Source organism: Hemitrygon akajei, chromosome 12, assembly GCF_048418815.1.
Source record: "Hemitrygon akajei chromosome 12, sHemAka1.3, whole genome shotgun sequence".
NCBI lineage: Eukaryota > Metazoa > Chordata > Chondrichthyes > Myliobatiformes > Dasyatidae > Hemitrygon > Hemitrygon akajei.
In genome coordinates, this window is record NC_133135.1 from 20390382 (window position 1) to 20417970 (window position 27589).

Here is a 27589-nt window from a genome sequence, read left to right on the forward strand (position 1 = left end):
AGTTATCCATGTTGGCTCAGATTTGCAGGGCGGTTTTTTATTTCAGTATCGGGAACAGGCTGCCAGGGGAGGTGGAAGAAGCAGATACAATAACAATGTTCAAGAGGCATTTAGACTATCATCCGAATTAGCAGGGAACAGGGATAGTGACCTCATGGAGGCTGACGAGAAAGGTGTAGACTGGCACCATGGTCATCAAAATGTGATGGGCTGAAGGGCCTATTCCTGAGCTGTACTATTAAATGTTCCATATTTTTGAAGAACTCCAGTTCTTTATACACCCTGTCCTTGAGATTTACTGTTTACGGGTTTTAAATGGTTTCTGCTTCCCGACTGTCACCATTGAGATTTCTTTTAGCAACAGCTGTGTGAAGTGTTTTCATGAAATGTGTCTGCTTGTATTGCTGAGGATAGAACAGCATGGGTTTGAGTCCTGAGATGATATTTTTGCCAAAAGAAATTGAACCTAGCGTTTACAGCAGAAATGATAGAGCCACATATAAATATTTCTGAATTGTATTGTCTCTTTGTTTAGAATTTGCTGAAATGTAAATGCAGTAATTAGAGATTATATGAAGTGCATGCATAAACCACAGTCCCTTTCCTCATTTGATTTAATTTTAATTAATTTACAGCCTGTTGTTGGCGTGCAGCAGTCAATTGTGGAATGTCTGCAAATATCTCACTCTGTTGGAATTAATGCACTTTACAACTCTTGCATGAGGTAAGATGATTTATATTGTGTGAAGCTGCAGGTGCCTGATGAAACCTTTTTAAAAATGAATCTGTTCCAAAACTATTTTCTTTTTTTTTTTTTTGCAGATGGATTACCAAATATTTTGTGAAATGTTGGTCCGGGAAGGAGTTTTCTTGTCTTCCAGTGGAATTACATAGAGCCTGCTATGATTCACTGGTCCATTCATTAGTAAGACACATCTGTCATCAGTATTTTCTTACCTTTTGTGGCAGTGTAATTTTAAAAGGTGTTTATAATGAGCTCATCATTCCAGTCCAGGTTGCAGGTGTTTGAAAGAGAAATTTATCTGGTAACCTGAAACTCACACAACTATAAGTGACTGGTATTGATGATTGTCGGGAAACAGGCCATTCGGCCCACTTCATTCATACCGACCATTGAAATGTATATAAAAAACCCCTTTTCCTGCACTTGACATGCGCATCCAGATGATTCAAGTCTGGAATTCGTAAATCCATTCAATGGATCTGCCTCCATTCTCAGGCAAGGTATTCCATATATCACTTCTGAGTGGAAAAGGTCAGATTGCCTATAAATATCTTTCCCCATAAGCTAAATCTGTATCTGTGTCCGGCATTTTAAGAAACGATTTCATTGGTGTAACAAATACTGTTCTTTTTGCTGAAAATTGGACTTCTTTTAAAATTGGAATTTCCATTGGGAGCTATGTTTATTTTTGTACAAAAGGACTGGGCACTTGTTGAAGTAACAGCCTCAAAGTAAAGATATTTAAGATGCTGGAACCCTGAAATTTAAAAAAAAATTCATATATATATATATATATATGAAATGCTCAGTATTAGAGATGCAGAGGGACTGAGCAATAACACTTTAGGCTGATAACCTCTCATTATAACTGGCAAAGGTCAGAGAATAGCAGGAACTTGGGGAGAATCATATTAGAGTTTAGGAATTCTTGCCTTCCCGACCCTTCACGTAATTCCCCCACCCCTTTCCCCCCCATTCAAATGAGAGCTTCACAACTGCAGAGACCTGGGTTCAATTCGGTGCTGTCGGTGAGGAGTTCGGGCATTCTCCCGGCGTCCTCCCACATTCCAAAGACCAGCTGATTAGTAGCTGCTATGGCATTCCTAGTATCACAGGATGATGGACGACACAGTAGCGTAAGCTTTACAGTATGGGCGACCCAGGTTCCATTTGCACTGCTGCCTGTAAGGAGTTTGTCTGTTATCCCCGTCGACTGCCTGGGTTTCCTCCCAGGTGCTCTAGTTTCCTCCCACAGTCCAAAGACGCTGGTGGGTTCACTGTAATTGTCCTGTGATTAGGCTAGGATTAAATTGGGATTGCTGGGTGGCTGGGCGTGAGGGGCCAGAAGAGCCTATTCCTCACTGTATCCCAAAAAAAAGTAGTTGGGCTGTCCAAGAGTGAAGGGGTTTTCAGGGAGGTAAGTGGGGGAATGGGACTGACGGGGATTGTTCTGAATCGGGGATGGACCTGGTGGGCTAACTAACTTCCCGTATTGTGAGAGATGAGATTTCTCCTTCCCCCTCACTTTTTGAGACATTTTTTCCTCTCTATCCCTTTATTGAGCTGCAATATTACCTTTAATCAATAACTCCTCCCTTGTCTTGTTTATCCTATTTTTTTTTATTCAGTGATGCAGTACAGTACCAAGCCCTTCCTGCCCAAAGACCCCACACTGCCCAGTTGCACCCATGTGACCAATTAACCCACTAACCTGTACATCTTTGGAACGTGGGAGGAAGCCAGAGCAACTGGAAGAGAGTCACGCGGTCATGAGGAAAACGTGCAAACTCCTTACAGACAGCAGTGGGCTGCTGGTGCTGTAACAGCGTTATGCTGACCGCTACACTTCAATACTGTGCATAGAAACGTGTACAGAATTCCCAAATAAAGCTCAGATGTTGTTTGATCTGTTCTCAGTTCTGTTTTCAAAATCCTTAATTCGAAGGCCAGCGACCCTTTAAACAAAAGCTACCGTGTTAAAGACCGCAGTTTGTTCCTTTAAGATTTTTAGCCCACTTTGATTAGGAGTTCAACGTGTGATTGGTGCCTTTTCTTGAACACTACAGAACGTGGGGAATGTGGTTTCAGTGTTGCTGGAAAGTGACCGTCTACTGTGGAACCTTCCAGAAGTGAAGTGGTCAGAGCAAACCATTGCCTTGACAAAAGAACTACAAGATGAATGCATCAAGCTGATCGTGCTGAATTTTCTTGAGGTGATCAAAAATGAGAGCTTCCTCCTCCTGCTGAAGGTAAGCTCCATTTTCTTCCCGTCACGTGCAGCAAATTTCCATTGGATTGTCACAATGGCTGAGGTTATATGAGGTATTGGTGAGGCCTAATTTGGAGTGTTGTGTATAGTTCTGGTCACCTACCTCCAGGAAAAATATCAATCAGATTGAAAGAGTGCAGCAAAAATTTACAAGAACTTTGCCAGGACTTGAGGCCCTGAGTTAGAGAAAGGTTGAATAGATAGATAGATAGATAGATACTTTATTCATCCCCATGGGGAAATTCAACTTTTTTCCAATGTCCCATACACTTGTTGTAGCAAAACTAATTACATACAATACTTAACTCAGTAAAAAAAATGTGATATGCATCTAAATCACCATCTCAAAAAGCATTAATAATACCTTTAAAAAGTTCTTAAGTCCTGGCGGTAGAATTGTAAAGCCTAATGGCATTGGGGAGTATTGACCTCTTCATCCTGTCTGAGGAGCATTGCATCGATAGTAACCTGTCGCTTAAACTGCTTCTCTGTCTCAGGATGGTGCTATGTAGAGGATGTTCAGAGTTATCCATAATTGACCATAATTGAATAGGTTAGGTCTTTATTCCCTGGAGTATAGGAGACTGAAGGGAGATTTGATAGAGGCATACAGAGTTATGAGGGGTATAGACGGGTGTAAGGGAGGTGGGGTGGAGATACATTATCAAAGGACGTGTGATGTGCACCTTCCCACCTCTACCCTGCAGATTACCCTTGGATAAGGTGTAGCAGCGGCACCTGCTCAGCAACCCCCTCCTGCTCCAATCAGGGTCATGTAAAGCCAAAGGAGCAGGTGGTGGATGGCCATATGAGCAGCCGATGCATATCATAAGTCCTGGCTATGTGACCACTGATGACAGGTAGACAGTCGCGGAAGAGTATTGATAATGGTTGGGGTCATCTTTCTTGTACGGGCACTGCCCAGATGAGGGCAATGGCAAACCACTTCTGCAGAAAACCTTGCCAAGAACAACCATGGAAAAGACTATGATCACTCACGTCATACAACGTGGCACGTAACGATGACGATGATAGTAGACAGGGTAAATGCAAGCAGGCTTTTTCCACTGAGGTTGGGTGAAACTACAACCAGAGGTCGTGGATTAAAAGTGAAATGCTTAAGGGGGATCTACACTCAGAGGTGGTGAGAGTGTGGAAGGAGCTGGCAGTGTAAGTGGTGGGTGCGGGTTTGATTTCAACATTTAATGGAGATTTGGACTGGTACATGAATGGGGACGGGTATGGAGGCAGTGGTCCCAGTGCAAGTTCATGGGACTAGGCAGAATGATAGTTCATGGACTAGATGAACTGTAGTGTTCTGTAACTTTACAGTGTTCTGAAAAAACCTTGTCTTTTATGCATGCAGTGTTATATGGTCAAGGTAAGATTTAGGCAAACCAAATGCCTTGTTCTATTTTTCTTTGTTGCAGCAACTTGTGCTGTACACAGCACAGCCCCACACGTAGTGAGAAAATAATTTGAGATCATCTGCTTAAATCCTGTTGAATCAGAATCAGTTTTATTATCACTGGCATATGTTGTGAAATTTGTAGAGAGATCATCAGCATTTAGCATGATTCCCCTGTCTTTCTAATTGTGCCAAGTCATTGTGCACTCTCTGGAGAAGGCCAGCAGATCCTCAGCTTAATATCTCAAAAGTCAGCACTTCAGAAGATTTGGCATTCCCTCGGTATTGGACTGCAGTCTCAACCTAGATTTATGGACCAATGAGCCTTAAATCTAACTCCTGCTTCACCAAGGCAGGAAAAGCTAAAGTTAATGCCAAAAATTGTTCTCTTTGTCTCCAATGAAAACCATGGGCACATTTGTTTGTTGAAGCAGCTCACTGAAATTCCCAGTGCTTGCACTTCCCTCCACTGGGTTCTACATGTTGTAAATCAGCTCTCTGGAGGATAATGGGGAGAGCTTGCCCACCCTGAAACAGATTAACGAAGAAGTTTGTTCTTGATTAGCCAGGGCATCAAAGGGTGAAGACAGGAGTGGGGATGACTGGAAGAATTGGATCAGCACATGATTGAATGGCAGAGCAGACTTGATGGGCCAAATGACCTAATTCTGCTCCTATATCTTATGGTCTTAAGAAGTGTTGGAAACCTGTGAACAGATTGCATGGTTGAGATTCTTCGAGCAGGAGAAGGAGATAAGATAGTTGAAATAAAGCACATAGTGAAATGGTGTCATTTGCCTTGATAGTTCATTCTGACTTTTGTGTAATCATTACAGTAGGATTAATTCTCAATCTGTTATTTTGAGAATATTTCTTGTTTCCTGGATGCTGAGGCTGTCCCTAGAGGGAAAATTATCTTTGACCCTACAGCAAGGTTATTTTAAAGTTATTGATTCTGCTGGAGATGTTGCTTGTCCCTCAGCCAGATATATAATTGAAAGAAATTTCTTGGGAATTTTCCAGGAAAAGTGGCGATTTATTAGCCTAGACTTCAGAATAAATTACATATAAAACCTCTCTAAAGCGTATATTCAGAATGTACAGGATAAAAAGTGATACTCTTTTGTTGTTGAAACCTAGGTTTGGATAGATTCAAGATTGTTGGAGTCTAGATTCGGTAGTCTCCAACAATCTCATTGTGCTAACTGCCTGCTTGTAGTCAGAGAAATACAAGCAAATTCATTGCTCATACACAAGATGCTTAATTTTGATATACGCACCCCACCATACCTCCTCCTCAGAGTCACCTCATGTACAGATACAGCATTCTCTCTAACTTTTTTTTTAACAGGTGTCCGGTCCCTGAGCAGGAAATTTTTACATGGCCTGAAAACTGCACGGCACTTTAATAAAACATTATTTAAAAGGAAATTCCAGCTGCGTAGCAATAAAGACCATGTGCATGGGAGCATTTCAGTTACTGCGCAGCTATGCGCCTGCGTGTTTTAGAGGGAACAGTGCTCCTGTACCTAGCATAACTTTATGTCTATGTATACAAGCTATTCCTACGTATTTATTGTGTTCTTTATGCTACTTCTGATCCAGAGTAACAACCATTTTGTTCTCCGACAGCAAACAATCTTGAATGTTTTTGGGATATGTGAGAGTCATTTATACTTTTAAGATGTGTGCATTGGGAACTGGGTAAATGGGGGATTAACTATTTGACACTTAATCATGAGTTTTGTATGGCTGCTAGTGAGTTTTTTTTTAAACAATTAGATTTCAGGGCAAGCTAAAACCTGCTAGGAAGGGAAACCCGCACTGTTTATCATAAAGGGAGAATGTTATGGAATCTGCTTAAAATGCTAGAGAGGCAGGATTCCTTATGCTTCAGCAAATCACCAGTGCATTTGGACTTACAGCAAGGAAACGGCCTATCAATCTATTCTGATCATGATAGAAACTTAGAAAAGCTACAGCACAATACAGGCCCTTCGGCCCACAATGCTGAGCCGAACATGTACTTACTTTAGAAATTATATAGGGTTACCCATAGCCCTCTATATTTCTAAGCTCCATGTAGCTATCCAGGAGTCTCTTAAAGACCCTATCGTTTCCATCGCCAGCCACCCATTTCACGCACTCACTGCTCTCTGCATTAAAAACTTACCCCTGACATCTCCTCTATACTTACTTTCAAGCACCTTAAAACTGTGCCCTCTTGTGCTAGCCGTTTCAGCTCTGGGGAAAAAGCCTCTGACTATCCACATGAACAATGCCTCTCATCATCTTATATACCTCTATCAGGTCACCTCTCATCTTCCATTGCTCCAATGAAAAAAGGCCAAGTTCATTCAACCTATTCTCATAAGGCATGCTCCCCAATCCAGGCAACATCTTCGTAAATCTCCTCTGCACCCTTTCTATGGCTTCCACATCCTTCTTGTAGTGAGGCGACCAGAACTGAGCACAGTACTCCAAGCGGGGTCTGACCAGGGTTCTATATGGCTGCAACATTACCTCTCGGCTCCTAAATTCAATTCCACAATTGATGAAGTCAATACACCGTATGCCTTCTTAACCACAGAGTCAACCTGCACAGCTGCTTTGAGTGTCCTATGGACTCGGACCCCAAGATCCCTCTGATTCTCCACACTGCCAGGAGTCTTACCATTAATACTATATTCTGCCATCATATTTGACCTACCAAAATGAACCACTTCACACTTATCTGGGGTGAACTCCATCTGCCACTTCTCAGCCCAGTTTTGCATCCTATCGATGTCCCGCTGTAACCTCTGACAGCCCTCCACACTATCCACAACACCCCCATCCTTTGTGTCATCAGCAAGTTTCAGGTCTCAGCCTGAAACATCATCTCTGATTCTAATTGATGCCTGTTTGGGCACATATGGATGCATATGAAAGAAAGATATTTAGGAAAAAAATGCAAAAAAAACTTTTAACGTAGAGTTTCCAAATAGCTGATCTGCACAAGATGAAGAACCTTACTGGCAGCTAACAAGGTTTTCATCCTTCACTGTGGTTTTGTGTGTGAATGTTTACATGTACGTATTTTGGCAACGAACAGATGGATACAGGTCTCCCGCTGACAAACTGCTCAACTTACCAGAGCAGCTACGCTTTATCACATATTTAAAATTGGCAGAAATGTATGAAAATAACAGGCAATCTCAAAGTGCAGGCATTTGGTTGTGAGCTGGTTAAGGAGGAGGCAAGAGAAGCCACCTTGATTTTTTTTTAAATAAAAAGAAAATGAGATTGAAAGGGAAAACTGTGATAGTCAAAATTGATTCTTACGAATTGTATCCAAATGCTCAGTGGCAGGGTGTTTGAAACCTTGAAATCTACTGCACAGTACAAACAGATGTGCTTTCATTCCCAAGGTTCTTCATACAAGGAGTTGTCAATCTGCACTGAATGAAAATAGCATGCAGAAAGCAAACTCTGCCAAAAGACGTGGAAAACATTTCGAGCTGTTTCTGTACACAGCGGTGCATTCAGAGGGCTGAGAATAAGGTTTGGGAGGAGGTTCTATTGGAGATGGATAATCTAGGCACATCAGAAAAGAATGCAAAATAATTTCTGACTTGTGAGAAGATAAAGTTTTTAGTTTCATTAGAAAAAACTGGTCTTGATAAACTAGTTTAAAAAATGTATCATATTTACAATCTTGTTATCACGGCTCAGCAGCCTACATGTTTAAATATAAATCGTACAGGTGCTGCTCTGGATTAACTACAAAACAAGGACTGCGTGACACTGGGAAAGTGTTTCTAATCTGGACGTGAATTCTTTCAGCTTCTGAATGTAAATATTATATTGCAGAAATTCTGAATGTAGCTTTACCTGTTAAGTGGAAGATGCTCTGCAAACGTGCAGTAGCTGATCAGTTTTAGGGGCTCCCTAGTTTCTCTGCATATTCTGTGTTATCAGAAACATGGCAAATATAAATACAGTTTGCAACTAGTTTTGCTCTTTGTGAGGGAGAGTAAGCTGTAAGTACCATAATTTAATAGTGTGGCTGTCCGTGAACTTCACAGCTCTATGTGCTAAACAGTCAACATATGTGCTCTGTAGAATTCCATCTCTTTTGTTATTTCGCATACCTATGCAGAGTAAATCATACTTTTGTGTACAGGTAGTCAAAGCTCTCACTTTCCATGAATGCCCACTAAAATACTATCTGAACCTTCCAGGCGCAGACAATGAGCAGGATTCCATACTTGGTCCTAAGAATTTTCGCAGCCATTGAACAGAATATCACGGTATCAGAAGTTTGCTTGCTGTTTCAGGCTGTGGACCTGCTGAAGAGTCAAGTGAATGAGGAGGTGGTAAGTGTGCATTTATCTGATCAATGAAACACAGTGTTCTGAATAATTGCCTCGAGAACAACTTTTTAAAAAATTCACAAAAATTTACATGTTTCTCTTCAAGTTTTCATTCCTCTTCACTATGTTCAATCTTGAAGCAGTAGTTCTTGCTGCACTCGACATTTTCACTAATGTAGTTCTAATAATTACTTTCTTCATTTTAAAAAAAAGCCAACCTCCCTCCCCTCTACCGAGAGGAAAATCTAATTAGCTAAATTTAATGACTTGTGTGCAGCTGTTTTCTCCACTAGTGATAAATGTGCAGCACGAATTGATCACTTCACGTGTCTTCAGAGAATTTGACCTTGTGCCAGCAGGAAATAGCAGGGTGTTGATGATTGGTTAACCACTGTGGCAAGCAAAAGGATCACAGATGGTGGTTTCTGCCCTCTTGCAGTTGTCCGCGTTCAGTTCTGCTTTGCTGTTCTGTGAGCACCAGACGGAGCCTCTTTTATTTTTAAAAACCTGTACACCAGACAATTGTCCAGGCAGACCAAGTGACATCATTGATTAGCGGAGGGAGTAAGCTGAATCTGAGTGGAGTAAGGAATATGGTTACCATGGTAACGCGGTTCACCCGCCTCTGATTCGTCCCCTTGCACAGGGTTTTGCAATTGAGATCCAGGCCCTCTTTGACAAGCTCAGGACGTTTCTGGTTCAGTCTTTCTACGCTGTCCGTCACACAGAAGGCTGGAAGCTGATGAAACCTTACGACAAGAAGCAAATAGAAGCAGGTTTGTGATGTCCAAAACAATGGGGTGGAGGTTGGGGGCTGTGAGCCACTCCTGTTGGAGTTCAGTCATCTGCAGAATTTCCTCTGTGAATAATCTGTCCTGTCATCTTTGTTTGCAGGAGTAAGTGTAATTGTATTATATATTCGCTGGTTCATAAAAATGGGCAACCTTCAATTCAGCAAATTTTCTGCACAAGTGGTAGTGACAGTGGTATTAATAGAGCAACTAGCTGGGATGTGGTTTAAAATGCTGATCAAAAATAATTTTCTTGGTTGTTGCATTCAAAGAATAATGTGTGGCAAAGTATTGTTGGCATTCTCTGCTCAGTCTTTGGTTTCTCTTTTTTTTAATAGTTTTTCTGTTCAGTTCAATTTTCTGAATCAATTTGGCTTATTTTTGTCACCTTGCAAGGCTGGAGAGCCATAAGTGCACAGTGGTGCTCAGCGTATTCTCTCTGTGTCTGTGTCTATGCCTGTCTGTCTGTGTCCTGTGGTAGCGTCAACCTTTGTCCTTTGAGTTTTGGTTCTATTTGTTTTCTCGATTTCCTCTCGTTAAGCAAGTTGAAGTCTCCCTAAGGATCCAGATGATTGTTTAACAATTATTCAGCAGTATGCCCTGTTCTGAGGATGCCAGTATCTGTAGGATGGAAGCAAGCTTTAATTATGCAGTATGGTGAATGTCGTCCTTTGTTTTAAAGTATGTTATGCAGTTATGAGTTGTGGGTGTGAGGCTTTATGGCAGCCTGTGCTGATGCTGTGATATTTATGCTATTAAAAAGGCAATCGGGTAATAACAGTATTAAATGCAACATAACATTTAGTTTGTATTAAAATGTTTTGTATATGAAGTTACCATTAACATAATGTATTCTGCTAGAGGATTGGAAATGATGTAATTATGGTTTCCTGTCAATGTAATCGAAGTAGTCAAACTTGGCCTTGCATTTGAACAGATAGCATTTAGATGGTTAGCGTGAAACCATCTCCAGGGAATTAGAGCTGTTTTGCTTTTAACTGCAGGTTAGCTACAGTAAGTGCAATTTGAGTTTTAAAAAGTTCCCTGGCTCTTTAGTCTTGCATAAATAGGAGTACTCAATCTCTACACCCTAGTGACTTTCGAAGAACAGCTCGTGTAACCTGAGATTGCAGGGGCACACCCGGCCCATAGCTACGTGCGTGCTCCTTCAGAAGCTGAGTAGTATAAATTTTTGCCTGGTATCCCTGTGCGAGAGCAGGAACAATGAAATAATTAGAACAGGACAGGAACGGGCATTCTGCCCCTTGATGTCTGTGCTGAACACAATGCCAAATTAAACCAAGTCTCTTCTGTTTGCACAGGATCCACATTCTTCCATACCCATATGTCTGTCCAAAAGCCTCACTAAGTGCTGCAATCATATCTCCTTCCTCCATTACCCCTTCCGGATACCGACCACTGTCCGCATAAAAGAAACTTGTCCCACCCGTCTCCTTTAAACTCTCCCCCCCCCACACTCAAAAATATGTCCTCTACTGTTTAACATTTCTACCGAGGGGAAAAAGGTTCTGTCTGTCTACCCTATCGTGCCTTTCAAATGAATTTTCATTTAATGCTTTTCTCCATCAGAGTGCCAGTAAAATGGTCAGCTTAACTGGCTCCCTCACTTTGTGACAGATACAGCACCTCCCACTCTTGGATTAAATTTTCATCATAGACACAGATGGTGTCCTGCAGATGCTGGAAACCCGGAGATATACACAGTGTGGTGGAGGATCTCAGTGGGTCAGGCAGCATCTACAGATGGGAATAAACAGTCGATGTTTCGGGCCGAGGTCCTGATGAAGGGTCTTGGCCTGAAATGTTTGACTGTTTATTCCCATCCATAGATGCTGCCTGACCCGCTGACCTCGCCCAGTGCATTGTGTAAATTTTTATCAGCCTGGTCTTGAAAATCCTAGAACCTCTTTGTGTACTTGAGTTTCCCTGCAAAGATTAAAATATTAAATCATTTCATTTTTTAAGATTTGAGAATGGCCCAGCCTGTTTAATTTCTGTCTCCTTGGACATATTTCACGGTACCAAAGAGGTAGTAGAAAGGAAACTGTCGGCCGTTTATTTTGGCCTCAGCGGTTGGGAAGATGTGGGGTCGGTTACTGAGGGTATTTGGAGGCACATGATAAAGTAGGCCGTATAGAGCATGGTTTCCTCAAGGGAAAGTCTTGCCTGACAAATCTGTTGGAATTCTTTGAAGAATAACAAGCAGGGTAGACAAAGGAAAAATCGGTTGATGTTGTGTACTTGGATTTTCAGAAGGTCCTTAACAATGTGCTGCATGCGAGGCTATGAGCCGATGGTATTACAGGAAAGATTCTAGCATGGATAAAGCAGTGGGTGATTGGCAGGAGGCAGAGTGGGAATAAAGGGAGCCTTTTCTGGCTGTCTGCCGGTGACTAGTGGTGTTCCACATGGGTCTGTGTTGGGAACAATTCTTTTTACATTATATGTCAGTGATTTGGATGATGAAATTGATGATGGCTTTGTTGCAAAGTTTGCAGATGATATAAAGATTGGTGGAGAGGCAGATAGTTTTGAGGAAGTAGAGAGGCTACAGAGGGACAGACAGATTAGAAGAAAAGGGAAAGAACAGCAGATGGAATACAGTGTCGGGAAGTGTATGATCATGCACTTTGGTAGAAGAAATGAAAGGGTTGACTATTTTCTAAATGGAGAGAAAATACAAAAAAACTGAGGCACAAAGATATGGCAAAGTTATTTCCCATGGTAGGGGTGTATAGGACAAGAGGGCACAAATTTAGAATTGAAGGGTATCCTTTTAGAACTGATATGCGGAGAAATTACTTTAGTCAGAGGGTGGGAAATCAATGGAATTTGTTGCCACGAGTCATTGGGTGTATTTATGGTAGAGATAGATAGGCTCTTGATTAGCCAGGGTGTCAAAGGGTATGGGGAGCAGGCAGGGGAGTGGGGATGACTGGAAGAATTGGATCTGCCCATGATTGAATGCTGGAGCGGTCTCAATGGGCTGAATGGCCTACTTCTGCTCCTATATCTTATGGTCTTAAAGAGACTTGGGAGTCCTTGTGCAGGATTCCCTAAAGGTTAATTTGCAGGTTGAGTCTGTGGTGAGGAAGGCAAATGCGATGTTAGCATTCATTTCAAGAGGTCTAGAATATAAAAGCAAGGATGTAATGTTGAATCTTTATAAAGCACTGGTGAGGGCTCACTTGGAGTATTGTGAGCAGGTTTGGGCCCCTTATCTTAGAAAGGATGTGCTGACACTGGAGAGGGTTCAAAGGAGGTTCACAAAAATGATTCCAGCATTGAATGGCCTGTCATATGAAGAGCATTTGATGGCTCTGGGTTTGAAAGAAAAAGCCCACCCCACCTATTAAAGATCGTGTAACAACCCAACGCGCGAAATAAAGAACAAATCACGCAAAGAGCGAGCAACCTAACATCAAACTTCAAACTGCCGAGACCCCAGAACAGTCCCGAAGTCACAGCCACCGAATCAGTCAGTTTAGCCCTGTGTCAATTGCGGCAGGCCACAGCGTGCAGAGCCAATTCCATGCCAAATCGCCCATATAGTAAACAAAAACACATGGAACGTGAACTGCAGAGTCCCCAAAAGTGCGTCCACAGCCACGGAACACATCCAGTTCCATTGGACGCGGTAATTGCATGTTAATGGTCAATGGCAGTGGGATGATCTTTTAGAATGGATAAATAAACTAGTTGATTTAAAAAGAAGTACCGGTATGTGCTCCTCACAACCTCAATCAATTCAAAGTCAGGAACTTGGAACTAGCAGGAGAAAGGGAGGAGGAGTTCTTGTTCAAGTTTAATTGTCATTCAACCATACGTGAATACTGATGAAGACAGCCAAATGAAACAGCGTTCTTCCGGGGCCAAGGTGCAAAATGTATACCAACAGTCATACATATATAACACATATAGTTTGGATAGCAGTAAACATAACAGTTACACAAAATAATATAATATAGCCCAAGACCCCAGGTGTCATGTCCTGTAGATTGTTGGTGTCTGGATGTTGTCAACGGGGACAGGCATGCAGACGAACACACTGGAAGTAGCACCAGGAGAGGCCAGCCCCCAGTCCAGCCTGGATGCTGCTCCACACTGCTTCCGGCACCTCCTCTTCTGGGTGGCTGCAGCAGACAGTGCCTTGGCATGAGGCCTAGTCCATGCTACAACCAAGGCCACACAGCTCTCTTACCGGCAGTATTTCCATAAACCAGTGAACTGGACTTGCAGTACTCTACATTACCAACGTCCAACAGGGTCTTGCAATCACAGGAAAAACTTTCTAAGACAATCACTCACTATCAGACTGCACACCGCCTTCAGGCACCATCTCCAACGCCATTCTGTAGCAGGCAGCACGATCCACACTGTCCAGCTCCTCCACTAACGAGCAACGACGCTGGGGTAGGCCTGCAGTACTTGAAGTTCTTAATATCTAGCGGTGTCTTGTAATGAAAAAGTCATTTGAAAAAGATAATAATAATGATAAGTACTTTATTGATCCCGAGTGGGAAATTCTTTGGTTGCAGCAGGAACATTTAGAAACAAACTGAGCAGTGTGCAGACTTAACTAGTAATAAAGTACAGAATAATAATATACATAATAGTAATTTACCAATGTGCAATAATAATGTACAAAAAATAAAACAGGCTTTTGTAATCTGTGTGTTCTCTTGTGACACACTATTATTGCATTTGGTAGGAAAGATTTTCTTTAATGACACCTTTGGCGGGACCTGGAGAGGTTGCTGCATCAGTGCACGCTACCATCTTAACAGAAAGTCATAAATGGGCAGCAGCTTGTCCAGAGCACGATTAGACTATAAGGCATTGGAGCAGATTTATGCCCTTTGGCCCATTGGGTCTGCTCTGCCATTCCATCATGGATGATTTATTATCCCTCTCAACCCCATTCTCCTGCCTTCTCCCCGTAGTTGTTATTTTACTTCACTCATCACTTCTAGTTGTGAACATAAAACTTTTTCCTCCCAGAAATACATTGTTGAGTAATTAAGTCTGCAAGAGAAACCAACCCTCACAGCATGGAATAAAAGTTGGTGCTCCAAGCGAGGAGGCACGAGTGACTACATCTGCTGTGATCTGGAGCAGCGCACAGAAGTTGGTGTAACTCGGCGAGTCAGGCAGCATCAGTGGAGCGAAATGGACAGTTGATATTTCAGGTGGAGATCCTTCACCCGCAGTGAAAGAAAGGGGAAATAGCCAGTGTAAACAGGTAGAGGGAATGGGTGGAGCAAGGCTCAGGAGGAGAGAGTGGAAGTAGTGCCAGAAGCTGGGAGGTGAACGGTAGAAATGAGAAAGGTGATTGGAATCTGATAGGAGAGGTAGTTGGAATATGGGATGTGGGGAGGACAGGGGGTAGAAGTGGAGAGGAGAACCAGTGGGAGGAGTGTGTTGGTGGTGGGCAGATGGAAAGAGTGGAGGAGGAGCAAGAAACACGGTGATGGGTGCTATGTAGATAGAGACGGGAGAAAAAAGAGACAGAGGTGGAGCAGTTACCAGAAGTCAGAGCATTCAAACATTCATGCCATCACTACCAACCTGGAATACAAGGTGTTGTTCCATGAGTTTGTGTTTGGCCTTACCTTGGCTGCAGAGGAGGCTGAGCCCAGGAATGCCAGTGTAGCAATGGAGAGGAGAATTTAAATCATTTAAGGGCACTTCACTGTTGTAGTAAGTCAGTTAATCTACCACTTTGGTCTTCCTCTGTTCTACTGTAGTGAATGAAGTGCAGTTATTTCTGGCGCAAGCAAGGTAATTCAAGTTCAAGTTTATTGTCATTCATCCATACACATGTATGCAGTTAAATGAAGCAGCATTCCGAAGCATTTTTCATAAATCTGTCAGTTGATTCCTTTCATATCATCTGTCTTAACAAGCTGGTTTGTTTTGTTAATGTAGTATTTATCTTTTTCGTTGTTATAATAAACTAGTCAAGACACCTGGTGCTTTATGTCGAAAGAAAAGAGTAAACAGCTGAGATCTGGGGCTGAAACCCTTCATCAGTCCTGTTGAAGGGTCTTGGCCTAAAACATCAACGGTTTACTCTTTTCCATTGATGCTGCCTGACCTGCTGAGTTCTTCAGCATTTTGTGCATGTTGCTTTGATTTCCAGTGTCTGTATATTTTCTCTCGTTTGTTTTACTGTCTAACGCTGCTTTCAAGTCACCGAAATAGCTGTTCAGATTACATCAAGAGCCCAGCAGCTAGAATCAACAAAAAAAACAAGTTTGAACACTAAACTTCAATTATTTAATTTTAATAGATTTTTATATATGTTTTCAAAGTACTGTTTGTATTATGCAAAGTATAGTGGAATTACTTTTTTGGGCTCTCCTTCCAACTTCGTTTTTACGTTGCTTTCTCTTATTGCTGCCAGTTTTTACCTCTACACTTTACAGAGAATATGAAATGTTCATGCCAAAGTTATGAAAGGGATCAACTGACAGAACTTTATAAATAATGTATAGGTACAAGAGTATTCTGTGCATTACAATGAAATCACTTTCTATCTTCAGTAAATATTGAGGGAAATTTATAAGACAACAAAAACAGTGATAATTGTGCTTGAAGCATGTGCCTCTTGCCTTAGTCTTCCTTGGTGTCAGTTTGGGAAACATCAGAATAGCACTTTGATTCAATGTGCCTTGAGTCACCTTGCTGGTGACAGATGGTCTGAATGTTCAGAGTAGTAAACTAATCACATGGATAAGATTGCACTGAATAAAATATTGAGTGGGATGTCCGAAGATGTTTGTTGGTATCACTTCTGCTTATTTTTTTCATTTTGATTTATTTCATTTAGAGATGCAGCACGATAACAGGCCCTTAAGGCCCAGCCACCCTGAGCCGCCCAATTACATCCAAGTGACCGATTAACTTAGTAACCCGTGTATCTCTGGCATTTGGGAGGAAACTGGAACTCCCAGAGGCAACCCATGTGATAAGACAGAGAACGCACAAACTCCTTACAGACAACAGCGAAATAGAACCCGGGTCGCTAATGTTGCAGAAGCGTTACACTACCATGGCAACCATTTATTCTCCCTGCAGCAAAGGAAGGGTGACCTGTTAGAAGTACATAAGACTATGATTGTCCACACACTCTATGCCTCTCAAAAACAGTTTTCTTTCCCCATGGTAGGGATATCAAAACAAGAGGGCCCAGGTTTTAGATGGGAGGAAGTAATTTCAGCTGGGTTCAGACAGGTATTATTTTTAAATGCAGAGTAGTTGATATGTGAAATGTGCTTTTAGAGGTGGTGGAATTAGAAATGATAACTATATTTAAATGTTATTTAGACAAGCACTTAAATAGGCAAGGCACAGAAGGCTATATTCCTAATAGAGGCAAAAGTTTAGCATAACAGTGAAGGGTTGAACAGCCAGTTTCATTACTGGATGATTGTATGATGGAGTTGGTTTAATGTTTACTCCAATATTCCCAGCAGGGGAGCTGGATTTACAAGCCAGTGGGGAAGGGGTGGCAACCTGCTGGAGTTCATAATTACACTCTTCATAACATAGGAATTACACGCAAAATACTGGATGAACTAAACAGGTCAGGCAGCATCAATGAAGAGGAATAAACAGTTGTTGTTTCAGGCTGAGACCCTACATCAGTCCTGATGAAAGATCTTGGCCCGAAACATCAGCTGTTTATTCCTATTGAATATTTAAAGGCCTGAGTAGAGTGGATGTGGAGAGGAAGATTCCTCTCGTGGGGGAGTCTAGGACCAGAGGACACAGCCTCAGAAGACAAGGGCATCCCTTTAGAATGGAGATGAGGAAGAATTTCTTTAGCCGGAAGGTGGTGAATCTGGAATTTATCACTGGAGCAGTAGCTATGATCTTTGAATCCTCTTTGGCTGCAGGGGAGGTGCCGGAGGATTGGAGAATGGCAAATGTAGTTCCCTTGTTTAAAAAAGATAATTGGGAGAATCCTGGGAATTATAGACCAGTGAGTCTTACGTCAGTGGTCTGCAAACTTTTGGAAAGGATTCTTAAGAATAGGATCTACGAGCATTTGGAGAAGTACAGTCTACTCAAGGATAGTCAACATGGCTTTGTGAAGGGAAGGTCATGCCTCACAAGCCTAATTGAGTTCTTTGAAGAAGTAACAAAAGAAATTGATGAGGGTAGGGCGGTAGAGGTGGTCTACATGGATTTTAGCAAGGCATTTGACAAGGTCCCCACAAGAGACTCATCCAGAAAGTCATGAGGCATGGAATCAATGGAACCTTGGCTGTTTGGATAAAAAATTGGCTTACAGGAAGAAAGCAGAGGATAGTAGTGGAAGGAAAGTATTCTGCCTGGAGGTCAGTGACTAGTGGAGTGCTGCAAGGATCTGTCCTGTGACCCCTGCTCTTTGTGATTTTTATAAATGACCTGGATGAAGAGGCAGAAGGATGGGTGAGTAAGTTTGCGGATGACATGAAGATTAGAGGAGTTGTAGATGGAGCTGTAGGTTGTCGAAGTTTACAAGAGGATATAGACAGGATGCAGAGTTGGGCAGAAAAGTGGCAGATAGAGTTCAATCCGGGTAACTGTGAGGTGATGCATTTTGGAAGGACAAACCAGAAGTCTGAGTACAGGGTTATTGGTCGGTTACTTAAGAGTGTGGATGAACAGAGAGGGACCTTGGGGTTCAAATCCATACATCCCTCAAGGTTGCTGCACAGGTTGATAGGGTAGTTAAGAAGGCCTATGGGATGCTAGGCTTCATTAAAAGGGGGATTGAGTTCAAGAGTAGAGAGGTCATGTTGCAACTCTATGAATCTCTGGTGAGACCACACTTAGAGTATTGTGTTCAGTTCTGGTCACCTCGTTATAGGAAGGATGGGGAAGCTATGGAGAGGGTGCAGAGGAGATTTACCAGGATGTTGCCTGGATTGGAAAATAAGTCTTATGAGGCAACAACACACACAAAATGCTGGTGGAACACAGCATGCCAGGCAGCATCTATAGGGAGAAGCGCTGATGACGTTTCGGGCCGAGACCCTTCGTCAGGACTAACCAAAAGAAAAGATAGTAAGGGATTTGAAAGTCTCTTTCAGTTAGTCCTGATGAAGGGTCTCGGCCCGAAACGTCGACAGCGCTTCTCCCTATAGATGCTGCCTGGCCTGCTGTGTTCCACCAGCATTTTGTGTGTGTTGTTGTTTGAATTTCCAGCATCTGCAGATTTCCTTGTGTTTGCTCTTATGAGGCAAGGTTAGCAGAGCTGGGACTTTTCTCTTTGGAGCGTAGAAGGATGAGAGAGGACTTGTTAGAGGACTACAAGATTATGAGAGGCATAGATAGGGTGGATAGCCAGTACCTGTTTCCCAGGGCACGAAGAGCAAACACCAGAGGGCACATGTACAAAGTTAGTGGAGGGAAATTTAGGGGAACCATCAGGGGTAAGTTTTCTACACAGAGGGTTGTGGCTGTCTGGAATGACTTGCCAGGGATGGAGGTGGAGGCTAAAACATTAGGGGTATTTAAGAGCCTCTTGGGCAGGCGCATGGATGAAAGAAAAATAGAGAGTTATGGGGTAGTGTGGATTTAGTAGTTTTTTTAAGGAATATATGGGTCGGCACAACATCAAGGGCCAAAGGGCCTGTACTGTGCTGTAGTATTCTAGTGTCTAGATGTCTGCGGAGGCCAAGTCATTGGGTATATTTAATGAAGAGGTTGATAACCTCTGGATTAGTAAGGGTATCAAGGGTCTGGGGAGAATGGGATTACAGGGGATAATAATAATGGAATAACAGAGCAGATTTGATGGGCTGAATGGCCTGACTCTGCTCCTATAGATGTTGACTGATCTGCTGAACGGCTGTCTCCAGTGAGAGCAGCTCTCTGTTTGGACTTTATTTTTAAGGAAGGTTTTCCCCTCTGTTTGAGTTTCAGAATGTAACCATCTTGCAGCCAGCCTTGTGATTCTGTGTTTCAAGCTACAGTGGAACTGTGATGAGGCAGAGAACGTGCATGCTGTGTCTGATCAGCATTGTGTATTCAGTTCCATCACTTGCTGTCTGAAGCAAGACACTGTTCAGGCAACCAAGGTTTCACTATTAAAAGGGATTCATTCCGTGTGTGAAATCTATACTCGAATAGAAGGAAGGCAGATGAAAGCACTAATTTCCTACAGTAATGGTTGTGCTTGTGTTTCTTTGCATGATCTAAACAGTTAGTTAGACTGTCTCTGAAGAGAGATATTGCTTGCCATGCAGGGGTCATCTGCAACACAATTTACTTTTCCAGTCAGGTAAAACCTTTCTCAATACTTTGGGGGCAAACAGCACATTTATAATAAGTGACTCTCTTTGAAATCCTGGAATCCCAAAATCCTTGAAAATGAAGGAAAGAAAACCATAAAAGTTAAATTGGCAACACACAAAAAATGCTGGAGAATCTCAGCAGGTCAGGCAGCATCTGTGGAAATGAATAGACAGTCGACATTTTGGGCTGAGACCCTTCTTCAGAACTGAGAAGGAAGGGGAAAGGTGGCAGATAAAAAGGTGAGGGGAAGGGAAAGATGATGAGCTGGAAGGTGATAGTTGAAGAGAGGCGACTGGGAAAGGTCAACAGCTGGAGGAGGGGGAGAGGGAAGGAGAAGGGGACCCGGGGGAAGTGATAGGCGGGGAATGATGGGGGGAGGGTGGGTAGAGAATATGTTTACCAGAAGGAGAAATCTATATTCATGCCATCAGGTTGGAGGTAGATTAGCTTTATTTGTCACTTGTACATCAAAACATACAATGAAATGTGCCATTTGTATCAACAGCTAACTCAGTCCGAGGATGTGCTAGGGAGCCTGCAAATGTGGCATGCTTCCAGTGCCATCATAGCATGTTACTAACCCGTGTGTTACTAACACTAAATCTGAGGACATCCGGGCGGTTACGGGGAGAGTGTGCAAATCATTACAGACAGTGGGAATTGAAGCCTGATTTCTGGTGTTATAAAACTAACTGCTACACTACTGTGTGGGGCACAAAGAGATTAACTAACGACCTCTTTTGTAAAATACAAAAGATCTACTGATCTGTCTCCCAGGCTCTTGAAAGAGAAGAGGTGGTGGATGCTCTGGTTTTCATCTTCCAATGTTCTGTAAATCCTGGAACTGTTGCTGTTTATTCCTGTTCTTTGTCTACAGCAAGCTAGACCCCTTATTCACAACAGAAGAATGGGTACGAAGATTTTGATAGATCTTTTTAAAGAAGCTTCAAGAGGACATGAACGAACTGAGTGGATGAGAACAGACGGATAGACCATAATCAGGAAAAGCGTGTGGTTGTCTAATGCACAAAATATGAAAGAAGGAGCATTGGTTCAACTCAGAGAGATTGGGTCGTGTTGATGCACAAAGGGACCTAGCTGTGTTTGTACTTGACTCACTGAAATCCAAAATGCAAGAATAGCAAGCAGATTATAGGCATGAGAGCCTGCAGATGCAGGAAATCTTAAACAGCACACACAAAATGGTGGAGGAAGTCAGCAGGCCGGGCAGCATCTGTGGAGGGAAACGGATGCTGCCCGACCTGCTGAGTTCATCCAGCTTTTGGACGTGTTGAAATGAGCTGTCGATGTTTTGGGCCAAATTCTCCAAAATGTTGTGTGTGTTGCAGCAAGCAATTTATGAGGACATATATTATGATGACTTGGATTATGAGAGCATTTGATTAGAGGTGTAAAGAAGTGTTAATGCATTGTGTATAGCATTAGAGAGGCCACACCTGGAGCATCATGTACAATTTCAGTTTCTTTACTCAAGGTTTATCAATAAGATCGAAAGTGTGGAGAAAATTTACAAGAATGTTTCCAGGACTTAAGGACCCGAGTTAAAGGGAAAAGGTTATGAAAGAGGTATACAAAATTTTGAGAGGTATAGATGGGGTAAATGCAAGCAGGCTTTTCCCACTAATTTTGGGTGAGACTAGAACTAAAGATCATGGATTAGGGGTGAAAGGTGAAATGTTTAAGGGGACGGTGAGGGGGAGCTTCTTCACTCATGGTGTTGAGAGTGCTCGGTGCAGAAGTGGTAGATGCAGTTTCAATTTCAACTTTTAGGAAAAGTTTGGACAAGTACATGGAAGGGAGCAATGTTGGGCTATGGGTCCGGGTGCAGGTTGGTGGGACTCAGCAGAATGGACTAGAATGGACAAGGGCTTGTTTCTGTGCTGTAGTGTTCTAATGCTCTATAAACAATGTACTTTTCACATGGTGCATTGAAGTTTACAAGACTGGTTCCAGAGATAAGTTTATCATGGGAGAGTAGACTGGGACTGGATCCTTTGGAGTTTAGAAGGATGAAATGAGGTTTTGTCAAAGTATGCAGAATTTAAGAGCTGAGCAGACTAAATAACAAGGAGAATGTTTCCTGGCTCAGGAGCCAGGGGTATAGTTTGAGATTAAGGACTTGTCTTCTTCACCCACAGGGTGGTGAAACTTTTGACTTCTTTACTCTGGAGGGCAGTGGAAGCCGAGGTAGCTCCTTTCACAGGGCAGTACGGTAGTGTAGTGGTTAGCTAATGCTGTTACAGTGCCAGGTGAAAGATCAGCGTTCAGTTCTCACTGCTGTGCTTAAGTTTTTTTTGTGCATTCTCCCCGTGACCATGTAGCTTTCCTCCAGGTGCTCTGGTTTCCTCCCACACTTTAAAGACCCATGGTTAAGTTTCGTGAGCTGTGGGTGTGCCATGTTGATGCTGGAAGCATGGCAACAGTTACCTGCTGTCCAGCACAACCCTCACTGATTTGATTTGAGGCAAACAACGCATTCCACTGTATGTTTTGATGTGCACGTGACAAATAAAGCTAATCTCTATCATAGGTTTCTGTCTGGATAATGAAGGAATCAAGAGGCTTGGGGACAAAGTTGGAAAAAGCACTTTATTAGCTACACCTGTACACCTGCTCATCAATGCAAATACCTAATCAGCCAATCATGTGGCAGCAACTCAATGCATAAAAGCACGCAACCATGGTCAAAAGATTCAGTTGTTCTGACCAAACGTCAGGATGTGGAAGAAATATGATCTAAGTGACTGACCATGGAATGATTGTTAGTGTCAGACAGGGTGGGCTGAGTCTCCCAGAAACTGCTGGTCTCCTGAGTTTTGCCACACACAACAGTCTCCAGAGCAGGGGTTCCCACCTTATTTATGCCGTGGACCCTTTTCGTTAACTGAGGGGTTAATGGACACCAGGTTTGAAACCCCCTGCTCTAGTGTTTACAGAGACTGGTGTGAAAAACAAAAAACATCCAGTGAGTGGCAGTTTGGTGAGCAAAGCCACCTTGTTAATGAGAGAGGTCAGTGTAGAATGGCCAGGCTGGTTCAAGCTGACAGGAAGGCAACAGCAACAGTACATGAACTACAATGGTGGTGTTCAGAAGAGCATCTCTGGGTGCACAACACATTGAATCTTGAAGTGGATGGGCTACAGCAGCAAAAAGACCAGATAAGCTTATTTGACAATTCTCTCTGATTTGCATTAATTTGGGGTTTGTAATATCTTTATGTATATTCACAGTAAACTGACCTTTAGCATCCTAGTGCAATGTTGACCAGATGATTTTGATGTCAATGGACACTTCTTGGTGTTGAACAAAAAGGAACTGAAGCTTTCATTGGTTTCCTGAGGGGAGGGGGAGAAAAGTACACATTTGATGCTTAGGGTCTGGCAGGGGCAGCAGCGAAGATAAATACAACTGAATGGGCCATAAAACATGAGTAGAATTAGGCCCTTCAGCCCATCGAGTCTGCTCTGCTATTCCATCATGGCTGATATATTATTCTTCTCAACCCCATTCTCCTGCCTTCTCCCTGTAGCATTTGACACCCTTACTAATCAAGAACCTAATACCTTCTGCTTTGATGCTAATGATGCTTTGCTGCACGCTTGAGTGCTTGGTGGGGGCGCCGATGCTTTCTTGCCGGTGGGGGAGGGGGATCATTGCCTGGCTGCTGCGTGTGGGTGGGAGGGGGGAGCTGGGGAGGTCTTCGGGGTTCTAACATTTAATTGTCATTCATTCTTTGGGGCACTCCTCTGTTTTCGTGGAAGTTTGCAAAGAAAAAGAATTTCGGAATATGTGTTGTATACATTTCTCTGACATTAAATGTACCTTTGAAATCTTTAAATATACCCAGTGACTTGGCCTCCACAGCCATCTGGGTTGATGAATTCCACAGATTCATCATCCTCTGGCTAAAGAAATTCCTTCCCATCTGTGGTCTAAAGGAACATCCCCCTATTCTGAGGCCCTCTGGTCCTAGACTCACTCACTTTACGAAACATCCTCTCCATCAAGTTGGGTAAGTATCTGCCAGGAACAAAGTTGCTGAGCTGTGGGAGGATAAAGGGAGTACGATAAACTTGATTACTTTTAAACAGCTGGTGCCAGTAATGCAGTTGGGCAGTGTGAACTACCCGTTGTAACTCAAGTTGCTGCATTTACATTGTTTTAATACTACTGCCAAATTCAGGTTGATTGCCAGGTTATGAATAAATGAATCTCAAGGTAGTGTATGGTAACATATACGTACCTTGATGATAAATTTTACTTTGACTATTGTTCTCAGTGAGTAGGCAGCCCAGACCAAAAGACACCCAAGGTTATATAGTGGATGAATTGTGTTGCTATCTCTGTCTTCAGAGAGATCCAGATGAGTGAAGCTCCTTCACTTCTCCCTCAGCTGGTGCAGCCATCATCAAATGTAAATATCAGAAGATTTCCTGTGCATTTTCAAAGCCTCGTGCAACCTTTTTACTGCATTTTCACCGTCTGTCGAAGTATTTATACACGGCGTAGAAAATCCAGCCTTTCAGGCATCTATTACCAGTGCCAACCTATGTAACACAAGAGGATAACATTCTGGCCTTTTCTCTAAATTCCAGAAAGTATTAGATTTGAACTGTATAAAACTTGTCTTTGTTCGGTTTCTTCTGTTTTTTTAAAATAGTTGTCATTTTAAACATTTAATTCTTTGATCTAATACATTCAGCCTATTGAATCTTTTCCACTATTATGTCAGTCTGGCCAAGTTTTATGACAAAGGAATGGATTTTGCTGGCATTTTGAGAATGGAACTAACAAATGGACTGAGACGAGGAGAAATTTCTCTGGGAATTGTAAATCTTCGGAATTTTCTACCCGAGAGACTCAGTCAGGAGCTATGTCGAGAGGTTTTTGGATAGTTCAGGAATAGAGATGTGGAGACCAGCTGGTAGAAATGAAGTGCATGGTTAAGTGTGAACTTAATTAAATGCCAGAGCAGGCTCAAGGGGCTTCTGCTTTTTAAGATTTTTTTTATGTGTTTCATATTTTCAGCTGCTCTGGACAAAGGTGATGATAGAAAACTTGCCAAAAGACCAACCTTGACCAGTTTCCAGGTAAGGATTATGTCAACTTCATGATGTGTTTTAATATTTTCCATTTGTATATATTTGAGAATGCAATTCTAGAACTATACCTAATTTAACGTATCAGTTATAAACTTTAAAATGGCAAATGAATCCAGGATTAATTTAGTAGTGCACAAGTAACTCTAGAACTAACTTGTTATTACTTAATTAAGTATGTGCATTAACCTTGCTCACAGCCAAAAGAAAGCCATCTGCTCAATCCTGCCACACCTGACACAGAAGAACAGGCCTGCAGAAAGGGGAAGCTGCGGTCAGGCATAAGTGTGTCCAGCGGTTCTAAGATGAAGTCTGAAGGATTGGGTGCGTCGGTGCCGAAATCCAACGGGCGAAACTATGCCAGCGTTTCGAGGAAAGAGGAAGGAAAGGAAAAGAACGTTAAAAAGCCGAGTGAGAAAATGCCAAAAATTGGGAAAGGCAATGAGAAGAACAGCTCAACTAAGACAAATACACCTGCCAAGACCAGACTGGAGGCCAAGACAAAAAGTGAGAGTGGTGTTAGTAAAGCGAAAGATCCATCTGCAAGTTTCGCTAGTCAAATGGTTTCTACAGTGGCGAGCAAAGAAACCAGCGGTCATGATGGAAAATCAAATTCGGGAGCCCGACCAAAAGTAGCTCCTAATACTCCGTCTGGAGTCCTACTGAAGTCAGGAAAACCACTCAAGAAAACCACTCAACAGGCAGAGAAAAATGGGAATAGGTGCCATTCCGACAAGCTGGAATGCTTGAGCAAGGTCTCCCCTGTGGAGAAGGTCAGACAGTCCATTGAGCCAGAGGAGAACCATGTAACAAATGGAGTGAACAATGGTGGGAAGAAAATTGCAACTGTCAGCAATCCTGTTGAAAATGTTGCACAGGAGTCTGCAAAGAGCCCTGCAAACCAGAAGGTTTCCTCTGCAGGTTTGTTATTTCTGCAATTGAATTAGGACTTTATTTCCTGGAGTGTAGGAGATTGAGGGGAGATTTGATAGAGGTACACAAAATTATGAGGGGTATAGTTAGGGTAAATGCAAATAGGCTTTTTCCACTGAGGTTGGGAAAGATTAGAACTACAGGCCATGGGTTAAGGGTGAAAGGTGAAATATTTAAGGGGAACATGAGCAACTTCTTCACTAGGAGCGTGGTGAGAGTGTGGAATGAGCTGCCAGTGGAAGAGAAGTTTGGACAGGTACATGGATTGGAGGGATATGGAGGACTGTGCTCCGGGATAGGATGAGGCAGAATAATAGTTTGGTATGGATTAGATGGGCTAAAGGGTGTGTTTCTGTGCTGTAGTGTTCTGTGACTCTGAATGTTAGTGCTTTCGATGTTTGTTGTCCTCCCATGAGCCTGCTGGTGTCCTTTCGTAAGGTGGAGAGATTGTCTTTAGTCATGAGCTGTACCGCAGCTGCCATGACGTTGACTACAGACAATGTTACATTGCACAAGCTGATGACTTCCTGCACCAAGGAGCAAGAGGGGACCAAGGTCACCCTGCTCCTCTAGCCTGCTATTTATGCCCATCCCCCCTACTGGGGCACAGACCGCCGACAACAACCAGCTCAGCGTCCTCTGTCCTGGGCCAGTCCTCCAGATTGTCCCTAGGTGTAACCCATCATCTTAAATCCTTTATCTCCCAGGGATGAGGTCTTTAGAGCTTCTGCTGGCATTTCTGTAGCTTTGGGTTTTTAACAGGATGGGGTTGCTAGCCTCTGGTCCAACCCTCATCCTTTCACAGCAGGGCTAGGGACCATCCATGGCAGAATTGACATTCTGTCAGGGATAACCAGTAAATGTTGGCTTGCCAGATATTCCCCTATCCTCTCAAATATACAGCATAAAAAGAACAAGCAGCATGCTTGTTTTCTACTTTTTTTGTTTCTCTTTCTCTCCTCCCATCTCACCATCCCCAATTCCTCAGAGACTCTTGCCCCATTAAGTATTTCTCCTGTTGTACTAAATCCAATATTCAGATAGCTGGTCCTGATGAAGGATCTTGTCCTGAAACGCTGACTGTTTACTCTACATAGATGCTGCCTGACCTGCTGAGTTCCTGGAGCATGTTGTGTGTATTGTTCTGTATTTCAAGCACCTGCAGGATCTCTTGTGTTATTGTGTAAATGAGAACTGCAATTTCAACCAGTTTTCCAGTAAGAATTCCAAGGAGGCTTCAGATCCATTTTCAAGGACTTCACAAATCAAAGCAATTGATATGTCGCTCTTTAAAACATTTACAACCTCCGAAGATGCAATTCAGGATATCTGTAGATCCCTCAAAGGAACTTATGGAATCCAGGTCCATAGATCCCCCAAATTTTCTGCACAAATTGATAGGATGGTTAAGAAGGCGTGTGGTTCAAGATTCAAGCTATATTTATTATCAAAGTATGTATGCAGTATACAACTTTAAGATTCATCTTCTCCAGACAGCCACAAATCAAAGACAACTATAGAATCCGTTCAAAGAAAAATATCAACCTCCCCCCAGACACAAAACCATAAAACAGCAAGAACATCAGCACCCCCCCCCCACACCACACGCAAAAATCAAGTTGTGCAAATGGCAACAAGAACATGACCACACCACCC

The 27589-nt window shown here is 42.6% G+C and overlaps 1 protein-coding gene across 4 annotated transcripts in view; it reads left to right on the plus strand.

Moving 5' to 3' along the window:
• The window catches only part of btbd8 (BTB domain containing 8), a 94932-nt gene that overhangs the window by 55007 nt on the left and 12336 nt on the right, over positions 1–27589 (plus strand). For all 4 annotated transcript variants that reach the window (XM_073062668.1, XM_073062669.1, XM_073062671.1 and 1 more), the window contains exons 9-15: positions 636–724; positions 823–925; positions 2812–2994; positions 8646–8780; positions 9424–9553; positions 24930–24991; positions 25201–25921. In XM_073062668.1, coding sequence (XP_072918769.1) covers positions 636–724; positions 823–925; positions 2812–2994; positions 8646–8780; positions 9424–9553; positions 24930–24991; positions 25201–25921 — 1423 coding nt within the window. The remainder of the gene's footprint in view (positions 1–635; positions 725–822; positions 926–2811; positions 2995–8645; positions 8781–9423; positions 9554–24929; positions 24992–25200; positions 25922–27589) is intronic.